Below are 14242 nucleotides of genomic sequence, written 5' to 3'. Positions count from 1 at the left end.
GCCCATGCACGGCCTCTCCCATGAGGCTGCCACCCCTGTTTATATTCTCTTGCCCCAAAGAGTGATTAGGAAGCATTTTTGAAAAAGGGGTTCACTATTTCAAAACATTAAACTTACTAAAATCAGGGAGGATTTTTTTTCTCACCTAAACTGGGCCTTGATATTGCTAGGGCTTGCAGATCTGGTTTGTATTTCTTTCTCTTGTTTCTCCCTCAGGATCCTTTCAGCAAGCAGGAAGTATGTGGCCGTGATGTGGTTGTACCTGTTGGTTTCCAGGGCTCTGAGGAAAAGAAGGGGGAACAGACATAAGCCACGTCAGAGGGTTTGCTTTTTTACAAGCAGAACTGATTTTTTTTTTTTTTTTTTTTTAGGTACAAGCAAATGAAATCCAATGCCCTGGAATCTTTAAAATTATGAAAAAACACAGACAAGAGGAAAAAAAAACCCAAGCAAGTCACTATTTAGATCACTCCTGAAATTCTAAAAAATGACTCCATAAAAATGTTCAATTTGTAAGAAAAATAAAAAATGCTGATAGCTGCCGAGCTGGGTGTCAGTTTTCCACACATAAAAAAGGTAGCGAAGCTTTCCAAGAATGTATGCGTTATCCAAGAATGTAATGTGTGTGTCAAAGTGTTTGTTTTCATTAAACTGGCTCACGTGCTCCCATCAGAGTAGGAAATGGCAGTGCGTTATGAGACACTAATATCAATCAGAAAAATTAGGAAAAATTTTTCTTTTTACACTCTTTGCATTTATTGGCATTTTACACACTAATGAATTGTTAATGTATCTGAGAGCACGTCATTAGCCTCCTCTTTGAATAAAATCAACGTACTCATTCATCCACTTCAAAAGAGCGCTTGGAGTACCTAGTCTGGGCACGCACCGTGCGGCCAGGGGCTGTCACGGCACACGCACAGGGCACACGGCCACCCGCTCTCCTGCAGCCGGCCTGGCCTGGGAACTGCAAGAGTGCGCGAAAAATGGTCTACCGGGCCCAGAAATACGTAACTGTACTTTTCAGAAACTTTCCATAGTAGAAAATACACAATGAACACTCAGGAAAGAAGCAATACAGCGACTGCTTTTCACAAAATGAATGGGGTTGCGGGGGGAAGGGTCACAGCTAAGGGGCTGGGCAGGCTGAGGGGCCACTCTGAAGAGCCCCCTGATGCAATTCAGGGCTCAGAACGACTTCTTAGAGTGGTTTCCTAAGCGGAGTACCAGATAAGGACATTGGCCTGTGTTCGGGGAACCAAAACACGTGTCTTTGAGTTGAGAAGTCATGCTCAGGAGGAGACGTGGGCCACAGGCGAGACCTGAGACCAGCCTGGGGGAGCCTTGGGCCTCCCTTTCACCATGCACGTGCCCACTAGTGGACAGGAAAACAGGGTCACCTGACCCAGTGAGACTGTCCTTCCCTTCAGATTTCTCACTGAATTTACAGGAATTACAAATCGTTCTAAATGATACCACTGCATGTATTTATTTAAGCTAAGAACATTAAGCCAATTCAGCCAGATACAAAGAGCCTTCTATCCACTCAAAATGAAAAATCACTTTCTACACATTCCTAAATCGAATGTCCTTGGCAGAAGTAGCAAGTGTCCTGCTCTTCCTGTTCATTTAGGTCATTAAGTAGCTATGGATCAATCTGTGAAAACTCATAATGCAGCTGGCTATCTGTAGAAATGTGTATTTACACCAAAATTTTGAACCTGGTCTTTTTTGTTTTGTTTTGGGTTTTTTGCCCCCCAGAATATGTCCTCTTTCCATTATACCTGTTTCATTCAACAGGTTAACCAACTTTTGATTGTTCATTTGTGGAAATACTTCATAATTTTCTAGACAGGACCTCTTATAGGAACCAATCATTGCTAAAACAAAGCAACAGCATCTTTATATTATCCCTAATTCCACATTTCTTAGGTTATTAAGACCTAGCTTTGGTTTTAAGGGATTTAATTAACAACTCTGTATCTTGTGGGTTCCAGGTTGCTGCGGCTCTGAAGGGCCAGAAAGTATCACAGCACGATGCAGCCAGTGACGATACCCAAGCCACCAGGCGCGGCGGTGGCTCACTAAAATGTTACTTACAACAATGTGTGACTGGCCCCATAAGACAAGCCCTGATTTAGAGGCTGTGGTCTGCCCCATTCTCCCTGCCCACTGTGGGACCAGCGGGAGACACGGCAACAAAGAGGATACTGCTGTGGTAAGACGTGCACTGGGATGCACAAGACGCTACTCCAATCCCCCCCTGTAGGAAGCGAGAGAGGCCACATTACTTGCTGACGCCGAGCAACGGTTTACTCGTTCACTAGTACAAAAATAAAAACAATAAAACAACAAAACCCATGAGACAGGCACCGGGCCAGGAACTCTAGAGATAAATGACATAACCCCTGCCGGCTGGGAACTCTACCCATTACGGTGGCCACAAGCCCTGGCAAGTCAAGAGGCGAGCCCATTCCACGAATCCTAAACCCATGGCCCCATGCGCACGAGTGCCGACATACTCCACAATGGCGTCTCGGTCCGCTATGTCCCCGAGCACCATGCGCTGAATGATGCTGTTGTGTTCCTCCTCCGAGAGGTTTTTGTATGACACAAGGGGGATGTTATATTTTGTGGCTGGCGAAGGGTCCACTCCTTGAAGCCAAGGATGATTCTCAATCTCTTCCAAGGAGGCCCTTCTCTTGGGATCTCTCTGTAGCATCCGTGTGATCAGGCTGGAAAGGAAGGTAAGTTCACTGTTAGAGCAAACTGTTGGAAGGGATTAGTAACGGTGGATTATTTTATTCATCAGAATTGTTCCCTACATTTAGACCATCAATTCCATTAGGTTCACCGGTGGTGGTGGTGGTGGTGGTGGTGGTGGTGGTGGTGGTGGTGTGGCAGATGGGAATAAAGAAAATTCAGCGTCATCAGATTAATAAATAGAAAAACACAATTGCCGGATATACTGACAAGCCGAACAGCCTCCCATCATCTACAAGCAACTCTAGGTATCAACATCTGTCCTTGATTAACTGTGGCTTAGCGACATACCAGAACCAGCTACGATGATCAGCAATGACACACAGGATAGAGTGCACGAGCCAACATCTGCTTCCGGAAAAATGAATGACCCTAAATGCCACATGCATCTTGTTTAAAATGCCCCGTGCTGGCAAAATAGTAAATGCACACGTACATCAAGATGGAAGGAAGGGGTACTCAGGTAAAAATGGAGTCAAAGCAGGAGTCTTAGGAGGCGAATGACAAAGCTAGCCTTTGACCTGACTGCTTCTGCTTTGGGTTTGAAGGCTACAGTGAGTGCATAAAACAGAATATAATGTGTAGGGCCTACTGAAGGCAGGGGGCACAACTAGAGCCCTCGTAAGGAGCTGGGATCCCAGCTTCTGTTGAGAAATGAGAAACAAATCTACTGCTAAGATATCAGGCAGGAAACCTGCCTGCCTCGACACTGGCTGTGGAGGTCGGGCATGGAAATCTAAGAATTGCTAGCCACAGGCGGCTCCTCAAACATGCCACATGTTTGTGGTCCAAATTAATAATATGTGCGTGGAACACACAGGGAAGAAGTTAATTTAAAGTGGTTTTAAGCTGGAGGTGCTCCTGGGCTCCTACAAGAAGGAAATGCAAACCCTCTCTGTAGCAATGGAACCGAAAGAACTCCCCACATATTACAAAGAATACAACCTCACAGTCAAAAAATATAAAAGAAACAAGCACCTGTAGCAGGAACAAAAAAACACACAACAGCAAAATCAGAATGCTGTCTTCAAATACTGAATTTTTCAGACATAGACCGTAACTGTGTTGAATATGCTTAAGACATGCAGAAGCCTACCAGATTCTGTATCTCCCTCTCTCTCTGCCCCTCCCCAGCTCACACTTTGTCTCTCTCTCTCTCTCAAAAATAAACAAACATCAAAAAAAAAAAAAAAAAAAAAAAGACATGGAGAAGCCTTGGGGCGTCTGGATGGCTCAGTCGGTTGAGTGCATGACTTTGGCTCAGATCATGATCTCACAGTTCATGGGTTCAGCCCCATGTCAGGCTCTGTGCTGACAGCTCAGAGCCTGGCACCTGCTTTGGATTCTGTGTCTCCCTCTCTGTCAAAAATACAAAAACACTTAAAAAAAAAAAAAAAAAAAAAAAGGTGGGTGGAGGGGCCTGGGTGGCTTAGTAGGTTAAGCCTACTCTTGATGTCAGCTCAGGTCATGATCTCATGGTTCCTGAAATCAAGCCCCGCATTAGGCTCTGCACGGACAGTGTGGAGCCTGCTTGGGATTCTCTCCCTCTGCCCCTCCTCTGCTCTCTCTGTCTCTCTCTCTCAAAATAATTAAACATTAAAAAAAAAAAGCAATGGACAATTTTTAAAAATTAGACATAAAGAGAATTAGAATTCAAAGACAGAGCCAAAGGAATAACCCTGCATTGGTGGACTAAGAGGTAGAAAATACGAAGGTTAAAAGACATGGGGGACAAGAGTGAAAATACCTAATGTACATCTAACCCAAGTTCCAGAAGGGAATGAGGGAATGGGCAAGAAACTGTATTTGAAAATATAATGGTTAAGGATTTTCCAAATTCATGGAAGAAAACAAATCCTGATCCAGGAAGCCCAACACATCCTAAGCAGAATGAACAGAAGCTCTCAAAGCAGCCTGAGAAGAGACAAATCACCCATGCAAGAACAACAGAAGGTTGAACAGCTAACTTCCCAATAGCAACAAGACATATCAGAAGGTGCAGAATAACATCTTCAATAACCTGAGAAAGATCACATGTAACACAAAGCTATCTTCAATGAAAAACTGAGAAAGCTGATCACCAACAAATGCTCATCAAAGAAATTCTAAAGGGTATAATTTTGGCAGAAGAATGTGATCCCAAGTAGAAGGATATACAAAGTTCTTATGAAACATCTGGGTAATTCTAAACAATTTTTTACTACATATAATAATACTGTCTAATTTGTGGAGTTAAAAAAAAAAAAGGTTACTGAAATATTGAATGATAAAGTATTCTAAGGATTTTGGGTTGTTTGGGAAGAGAATAAACATAAGGATTAACTTTCAATTTTATTAAATTAAGTATACAAACATGTATGTGTGTGTTAAAACAGACTATAACTTCCAAGCTAGTTGAAGGGAGAGAGCCAAATAAGGCGAAAAAGAAAAACTTCCATCAATCCCAAAGAAGAACAGACAAAAAGAAAAAAAAAAAGAAAGAGAGAAAAGGAGGACAAATATGAAGCATATAAAAAGAAGATAAATACATCTATACCTTTCAGTGAACACAATAAATATGAATGGGAAACTCTCTGATTAAAAGACAAGAATGCTTAGATGGCTCCGAAAACAGCTCCCAGCTGTTAAAAAAAAAAAAAGATGTACTTAAAACGAAGATGATAAAAGGTTTATTTAAAGGAAAATAATGGAAAACTATATAGCATACATAAATGCTAACCAAAGATGACAGGTTTGGCTAGCTAAAACTAGATAACACAGATTGACTTTAAGGCAAAAAGCATCATTAGAGATAAGGAGTGATATGTAAGTTCAATTCACTGGTAAGATACAACAATTCGCACCTGGTAACACTGCCTTAAAACAATCAAATAAGAAACTGACAGACCTCCAAGAATAAAACAATAAATCTACCATCACAGTGGAAGAGCATCTTAGTAAGTGATATATCAAGTAATTAATCAAAAAACTCAGAAAAGATGTATGTAATTTAAATGGCATAATTAACAAGCTTGATCTTAAGGTATATAGAACTGACCCCAACAATTGGAAAATATACATTGTTTTCCAGAACAAAAGGATCCTTTACAAAAATTGACTCCATGCTATGCATTAAGCAAGCCTCAACAATTTGAAACAAACAAAAACTAGTTACTACATAGACTATATTCTTGAACTACAATGCAATTAAGTTAGAAATGAAGAACAAAAAGCTAATTACAAAAACTCTATACACTTGGAAATGTAGAACTCCCCTCTAAAAACTTACAGGTTAAATAAACCATTTGAAACTAGAAAATCCTCAGAACTGAATAACAGGTCTATAAATCAAAACTAGTTAAGATGCCAGAAAAATGGTGCCAGAAGGCAATTTATATAGCCTTAACTCTGACATTAGAACAGGAAAATTTGTGAGCTGAGTATCCAACATAAGATGGGGGGGGGGGGGGGGGGGGGGGAGAGAAAAGAGGAAGAATTAGCCCATGAAATAGGTAGAAGGAAAATAATACAGATAAAATTCACAACATAAAACAAAAAATACAAGCAAATTAATAAAGATAAAAGGCAGTTCTTTGAAAAAGACTAATAAAATGAACAAACTTCAGGTAAGACTTATCAAGAGAAGGCAAAAACTATCAATATTGGAATGATAACGTGCAACATCCCCACTGATCTATACACTTTACAAATATAATCAGAAAATATAAATACTTAAGGCCAATACGTTTGAAAATTGACATAAAATGGACAAACTCCTTAAAAAACACAAGTGAGCAAAACTGATATAGGAAAAAGCAGAAAAATGAATGGTCCTACGATTACTAAAAATAATCCCTCTAGGAGGGAGAAACAGAAGGCTTCTAAGATATTACTACTGTTCTATTTCTTAGGCTAGAACAGGTTCTACCACTGTCACATCATTAGTAGCTGGAGAAGCCAGTATCTGAATCCAGAGAGTTTGAATATGTAAATTCTTAACCATCCACCTCACAACTTAAGATGGGGCTCCACTTGGAGAAAAGATGTCTCAAGCTATCAGATTTTCTTACCCGCTGATGGGAAAAACTAAACTCTTTGCTACTACAGCAAAATCCTTTAAACAGTAGCTACAATCTCAGCTGAACTTACTTAAAAATATCACTCATTAAAAAAATACACACACACACACACACACACACACACAATGTCAATGAAATACTGGGCTTCTAACAGTTCTTTTATATTTGTCACTACGTTTATCATAAAGTATAAAGTACTCTAAATTCCAAAGAGTCAACTTGAGTGTACTTTTGTTTGCTGGCTTCCCACAGTCCTATAAACCAAAACAGAGCTCTTCTGTCGACTGGGGAGAGTCATGTTGTAAATAAAATCACGGGACACCTTATGTAACACCAAAATGGTGTGTTGGTGGTCTATTTCAGGATGGGATATGCCTTAAGTTTTCTCTGGAATTTAAAATAATTCCAGGTGGTCTTGCTTTTTTGCTGATGCAAAAAGGGAAAGGTAGTTCCCATGGTAATATCTTCATTTCAAGTGAGTAACTACCATTCTTGGAGGCTGAAGAGGCATGCAATGGATTTCAACAAAACAAATATATTTAAGAAACAGACTAATACATTTTGTACTCTAATATCAAATTTCAAGTCATATTCTGGGTTGACCCCCCAAATACACTTAACAAGAACAAAATATCAAGTTTGAAAATTAAAAGAAACCCAGATGCTCAGGTGCTGAAGTCACCTCAAATTTTTTTGACGTGGAATAAAATAAAACTTCTGGTTTTTATATGAGTACTTAAGTTTCCACATTCTTTTTTTGTTTGTTTCTACTTACTCTTTACACTCTTTGGACACATGGGATGGTACTGTATATTTGCAATCCATGATCATGGTCAATGTCTCACTGTCATTGGCCTCTTGAAAGGGTGGCTGTCCACACACCAACATGAAAAGGATCACTCCCAGACTCCAAATATCTACAAATTAAAAGACAGACTGTTAAATACTGGACGAGTTAGAAAACCAAAAACACTAAGAAGAGCAAAAGTAGACTAACAACATTATTTTATTTGAATAGTGAAAAGCGTTTATATCTCAAAACAATAACAACAACAACAACAACAACAAACATTTGGGGAAGAAAACTTAAGCCCCAATAAGGCAGGGAAGGTATCTGTCTTGTTCACTGTTTTTCTATTCACTTCAGCCACAGGGTGAATGGTCAATAAATGTTCAACAAATTAATTCATTTATTCATTAGTTAATGGCAAGAACATCAAGTGGAAAGTAACAATCAAGGTTCCCAAACCACTGGACAACAGACTGCTGTTTTTCTCATGACATTATTTACCAGAGAAAAAACTATTAATACTCTGAGACATGAAACGGATCTTGCCTAATATCACAATTATCTCAGTTGTTCTTCACCTGGATCCTGGTTAGAGAACCAGATAATGTTAAGTCACAGTCACAGTCATTTTATAGTTAAGAAAATTAAAATTCAGAGAGGACAGAACTATTTCTGTGTTGTCAATAAAGAAAAAGACAGGTGATGTATTATTTCCAAGGCCAGAGCTAGGTCTGAACACGTAAGTAACCAGGAGCCACACTGTGGCTTAAAAACAGCGGAGGCTACTTAAATAAAGTGCTGGAAAGGATAGTAGGTTTTCCATCACTGTAAGTATTTCAGCAAAGGCTGAGCAACTGTCTAACATTCTACATAAGACATTCCTGTACTGACTATAAGTCTGGACGAGCTGACATCTGAGGACCCTCCCAACTGTAGCATTAGATTAACTCCCACAATAACAAATAACCCCCTACACTTCTTGCCATTAAATAACAAACTCACCAATCAGTTGGAAAAATGATGGCTTTTCAAATGAAAAAAGGAGGACTCCATTTAGGAAGGATAGCACAAATCATTCATTCATTCCAGAAACTAAAGTATAGACATGCTACGTAAACATTCATATAAAAAGAGATGATGAATTCAAGAAGCTTTCTACCAGAAAAAGGCCACCACAAAGAATGGAGAGGCAAGCCACGTGGACTTTGTCACCACATCTGTTAATACTCAACTGCTATTTTCACTTAACCTTAAACACTCAAACTAATGAAGGATCCATATTATTTTCCAGCAGAATTATAATTTGTTAATAAAATATCTTTTCCTTGGTCCAAACTAAACAAAGAAGGCAATAAGGCAGAAACCCAAAATTATAAACACTTGTGACTTTTTTTTTATGTATATGATAAATTTTACTAAGGATGCTTCAGTGGAAATTAGTGAAACAGATGGAAAAATCTACTAAAATTAAAACATTACATATGTAAGAATGAAAGAGACCTAAAGAGCATTCAGTCTGAACCTTAAGCTCTGCAGTGTCCCTAAGAGGTCTGCCTGGCATTGCTTATAGGATGCATGAATTATGTGACCTACCGCCCCAGGACAGCAAGCTGGCTCCACTCACTGACCCACATTTCTTTACCTTGATCTTGGAATGCAGAGGGCCATCCCCGTGCAAAGTCCAACAATCTGCATAATGGTGGCTAGCTGCACCTGCTCTTTAAACCTCTGGTGAGAAGAATTTATAACCCCAATTCTAGTTGTAACTTAGTGGGAATTTCAAAGGAAATTCACCTAGTTGATGGTTAACTTAAACCCTCTTTGAACAACCTGAACCTGCTACTTTGGGGGGTCACCTGCCCCAACTCCCAAGCCACTACTGTGAACAAGTGGCAGTTACATTTATTCTCCTTTAACGCAGTGCCCCTCCCTCATTTCACAAAGCAGTTATATTCTAGAAACTCACGATAAAGTAAACTCACCTTTTCAATGATGTTCACTACACAAGGAGGGAAACCCACCACATTTTTTTTTTTTTTTTGGTTCGTTTATTTTATTTTGTGTTATTTTATTTTTGGCTATCTCTTCTCCGAAGAAGGGAAAGGGATTTTAAATGGCTCGCAATAAAAATGCATAAAAATAAACATCAGGGTAGTTAAAATAAAAACTTTCTTCTGTTGTTCAAATACTGACAATGTCTGAGGTTACTACTATAACCAACCCTAACCATTAACACACATGTATTTGAGACACACTAAATTCGTCTTTCCATATAAATCCTACAAAACAACAATCTGTATAAAATGAATCTGGTTACATTATTTCTTCTACCATCTCGTATTTCAACTGTGAATAAACTAGTTTGTTTTTTTAGCTTTTTACTTTTTCTCTATGCTAAATTGGAGATGATATCTGACAGTGCAACTACACAAAGCTTATGTTTTAAAAGCATAAGCAATAATATAAATATCAACTAATAATTACCCCAAGTTCTTATCAGGTTAAAGAAAACTTTCTGTTAAATATCAACCTCAACAGTAACAAGGAAGTCCAATTCTTTGGAAAGGTTCTCTGCAGGATCATTTCTCCAAGCAAACTCACACACTCCACTTGCTAGGAAGTGGTGCACGATTAGAAGAGTAAAAGAAGAAAAATAACATATATATACCGTTTCCACTGTTTCCGGTCAGAGGTCAAATAATTTCTGAACATACAGATGCTGAATATTTGAGAAATGTGGAAAAATAATTCTATGCCTGGGAGTCTGCAAAGCTAAGTGACATCAGGCAAAGGATCTAAACTAGACGAGAACAGCAGTGCGGTCAGGGGGACAAAGTTTTAGAAAGGGCAAATGAGGGGCGCCTGGGTGGCGCAGTCGGTTAAGCGTCCGACTTCAGCCAGGTCACGATCTCGCGGTCCGTGAGTTCGAGCCCCGCGTCAGGCTCTGGGCTGATGGCTCGGAGCCTGGAGCCTGTTTCCGATTCTGTGTCTCCCTCTCTCTCTGCCCCTCCCCCGTTCATGCTCTGTCTCTCTCTGTCCCAAAAATAAATAAAAAATGTTGGAAAAAAAAATTTAAAAAAAAAAAAAAAAAAAAAAAAAAAAAAAAAAAAAAAAAGAAAGGGCAAATGACCCTCTCACTGGGACAACCTGATTATTCACGGGGCCGCTTATGCCATTTATTTATTTTCCAGACTTTTAATTTCTCTTCTTATTCTACTGTCTTGGAATGATTTTACTTTTCCATCCTAAGGCCAAAGGAAAGAGATAAAAAGTCACTAAATAAACACAAAGTGGTATGACTTTAGCCAAGTGATTTGAACGTGTTTCTCCACTGTTCAATGGGCATAGTAGCAATAACGCACTTCCTCTTAACGTTGCTGTGGGTATTAAACAGAAAACTCGAATGCGTGCCGAGTATTCCGGACAGAGCCCAGCACACATTCTAAGGAGGCTGCCATGCCTCGCCCCCATCCGTCTGTGTTGGGCGGGCACTGCTCCTGAGCACAGGGGACACAGAGATGAATGGGGGACACCCGTGCCCTTACAGGACTCCCAATTCACTGTGAGAAACAGACGACAGATAGCTCAGAAGGCACAAAGCCAACAAGAAACACCAGTGGAGATGAGGGGAGAGGAACAGGAAAGGCCTCTTGGTAATACAGCTAAAAAAGGTGGTAATTCATAATCTTGGATCCCCAGGACAAGACAGGTGGTATCACAGGGCTAAGAATGGCAACAAGAAAGATTATCTATTACTCTCCCCTCAAATGGGGGAGGGAGTTGGCACACATCTTAATAAAAATTCCTTTTTTAAGATTTTTAAATTTAAGTTTATTTATTTGAGAGAGAGAGTATGTGCTCATGCGTAAGCAGAGGAGGAGCAGAGGAAAGAGAGAGAATCCCAAGCCAGCTCCAACGCTGTCAGCACAGAGCCTGATGCAGGGCTCGAGCTCATGAACTGTGGGATCATGACCTGAGCCAAAACCAAGAGTCAGACACTTAACTGACTGAGCCACACAGGCACCCCTAAAAAGTCATTTTTGTATTTTAAAATATCTTTTTCCATTAAAAAACATTTGCTTATAAAACTACACACTCCCGAGGTATAGATCATAGACTCAGCTTGAGATTCGCCAAGTCTTTATGGGGGATGGATGGAGGGAGACAGGTGAGAGAAAGAGCATGGAATGGGGATTTTCTATTATTTTTTATTTTTTAAAAATGTTAACGGAATTGTCTATTGTACACAGGTTAACAAATATCAACCACCTGAAAAATCAAACTTAATGTTTTGACTTCAGACCCAGGTATAGACCCTTGGTTAAAAAAAATGGAAAAAGAAAATATTACTTAATACATATAGTTCTTCTGGTTAAAAAAAAAAAAAAAACACTTCCAACTTATGGAACTGTGGGAAGGGGTGGAAAGATAATGAAGTCCTTGTTAATATAAAGGCTGGGAGTTACTGGTCTCCCTCGAGCTGCCAAAAATGAGCAGTGAAGTCTCCTTTAGCTGCTAGGTAGGTCAACTGTCATAACACAGTTTAATTATGCCATTTCTAGGGTTGGAGGTGGAGTTTAAACTACAAAGATCATTTTAGGAAGGCTAACAAAAGATCAAAATGAAAACAAAACAGTCTAAAAGAACATACTAACAATTTGAGGAAACACTACTGTCAAAGGGTGGGCGGGGGGTGGCTGGAGGGTGTCATGACTGCTGAGAGGTCTTCTAAAAAGTCACTTCTGAAGTGAATTATCTAGAGACAAAAAAAAAAAAAAAAAAAAAAAAAAAAGCAGGGATTAGAAAGTAATAAAAATGGGAAGACCAGGAGAAAAGTTCTAGGCAGAAACCTCTATTTTTTTCTTCTCACTTTCTTTTGTCAGTGTAGCCATCGGTCACGAAAGCAGCAACAGAATGTTCTAAAACCACTACAGATGAAGTACGGCACCTTTCACGACACCCCTTAAAACCGGCAGGATTTAAGCAAACACTTTTCAGTTCCAACTGTGGTTAGCAGCAACCGACGTATGACCCAAGACGAATGTAGAAAGCAATGCTTTCTTAGAAGAGCAGCACTGTTACAGAAGCGTGTCGGTCTCACGACCTTTGTTTCTGGTACCGGGGTCTTCTGGTGTGAATTCCTACCTACACGACAGGATCTACATCTGCATTCAAAACCACCTAGAGCTCCGGATGCTGAAGATTCTTGTTCCCAACAAGATCAGTGGTTGGTTCTGAGGGGCCTGACTAGAGACCACTCTCCAAGTGGTAAAAGTGGGGTAGACAAGGAATGAAGAATTTGGACAAGTCCATGTTTTAGGGTATCTACCTTATTTCCGGTTTTACCAACACTCCAGTTAGAAGCAACTTTCTATTATTTAACCAGCAATCATTTCTTCTCTTAAAAAGAAAGTTAGAATAGGGGCGCCCGGGTGGCTCAGTCGATTAAGCGTCTGACTCTTGATCTCGGCACAGGTCATGACCTCATGACTTCATGGTTCGTGAGTTCGAGCTCTGCGTCAGGGCAATACTCACTGTTAGTGTGGAGCCTGCTTGGGATTCTTTTTCCCTCTCTCTGTCCCTCCCCGGCTCATGTGCTCTTTCTCAAAATAAATACATAAACTTAAAAAAAAGAAAATCAGTGGGGTGCCTGGGTGGCTCAGTCGGTTTGGCATCCAACTTCGGCTCAGGTCGTGATCTCACGGCTCATGAGTTCGAGCCCCACGGCGGGCCTTGTGCCGACAGCTCAGAGCCTGGAGCCTGCTTCCGATTCTGTGTCTCCCCCTCTCTCTGCCCCTCCCCCACCCTCTCTCTCTCTCTCTCTCTCTCTCTCTCTTCCAAAAATAAACAAACAAACAAAAAAAAAAAAAAAGAAAGAATGAATGCCATCACTCATACCTACTTCAAAACAGTTCTTTCCCACACCTGAATCCACCTGGGGACTTCAAAACTCAATGCTGTCCAAACCAAGCTCGTCACTTTGTACCCAAGCGTGTTTGTCTCATTTGGGTTCTAGTGTGGTCTGTGGCACCTCCACCTACCAATCAAAACTTCGGAGGCATCCTGGACCCTGTACCACAGGTGTCCCCTCACTTCCGCATCAGGAAGATCGTGCCAGTTCCGGCATGGGCCCACAGTCCTCCAGGGCTCCTACCGCTGACCTCCAGCTCCCCGAGATCCCCCCAAACCGCCCTCCCAGCTGGCAACCAGGGCATCGCCGCGGCGAGCTGTAATCGCAGACGTTTTCCTCCATTACCCGGAGCTCCAGAGCAGCACATGTCCCCTGCATCCTCAGAGGTTTGCTGAACGAAATCGACCTGAAGCTAAAGAGACGGCAAACGCTTCTGCAAAGACCGTTTGGACAGGACGCCCCAGAAGGCAGCCGCCGCGGAGGTCCTCGGTACGCGGGCAGTGGGCAGTTACGGACGGCTTTCAAATAAAAGCTAGGAGGGAAAGGAGAGGGAGTATCTGGAGTGGGGACAGAGGGGTATCAGTGAAAACAAGCTGCAGTTTCTTTTGGTGAGGGGTTTAACGCCTGGCGCAAACCTGTCTTTTCAAGTCGAAAGAAAATAGGAACAAGTTCAAGAAGTCCGAAGGTTATCAAACGTGTGGGACGGCACACGTTCGCGCA

The 14242-nt window shown here is 40.9% G+C and overlaps 1 protein-coding gene across 11 annotated transcripts in view; it reads right to left on the bottom strand.

Moving 5' to 3' along the window:
• Positions 1-14242, bottom strand: part of SNRK (SNF related kinase) — a 56639-nt gene that overhangs the window by 5200 nt on the left and 37197 nt on the right. For all 11 annotated transcript variants that reach the window (XM_042903700.1, XM_042903699.1, XM_042903703.1 and 8 more), the window contains 3 exons: positions 7597-7738; positions 2523-2735; positions 146-280 (listed from right to left, as the gene is read on the bottom strand). In XM_042903700.1, coding sequence (XP_042759634.1) covers positions 146-280; positions 2523-2735; positions 7597-7738 — 490 coding nt within the window. The remainder of the gene's footprint in view (positions 1-145; positions 281-2522; positions 2736-7596; positions 7739-14242) is intronic.

This window comes from Panthera leo, chromosome C2 (assembly GCF_018350215.1).
Source record: "Panthera leo isolate Ple1 chromosome C2, P.leo_Ple1_pat1.1, whole genome shotgun sequence".
Lineage (NCBI taxonomy): Eukaryota > Metazoa > Chordata > Mammalia > Carnivora > Felidae > Panthera > Panthera leo.
This window is presented reverse-complemented; position numbering and strand designations above follow the sequence as displayed.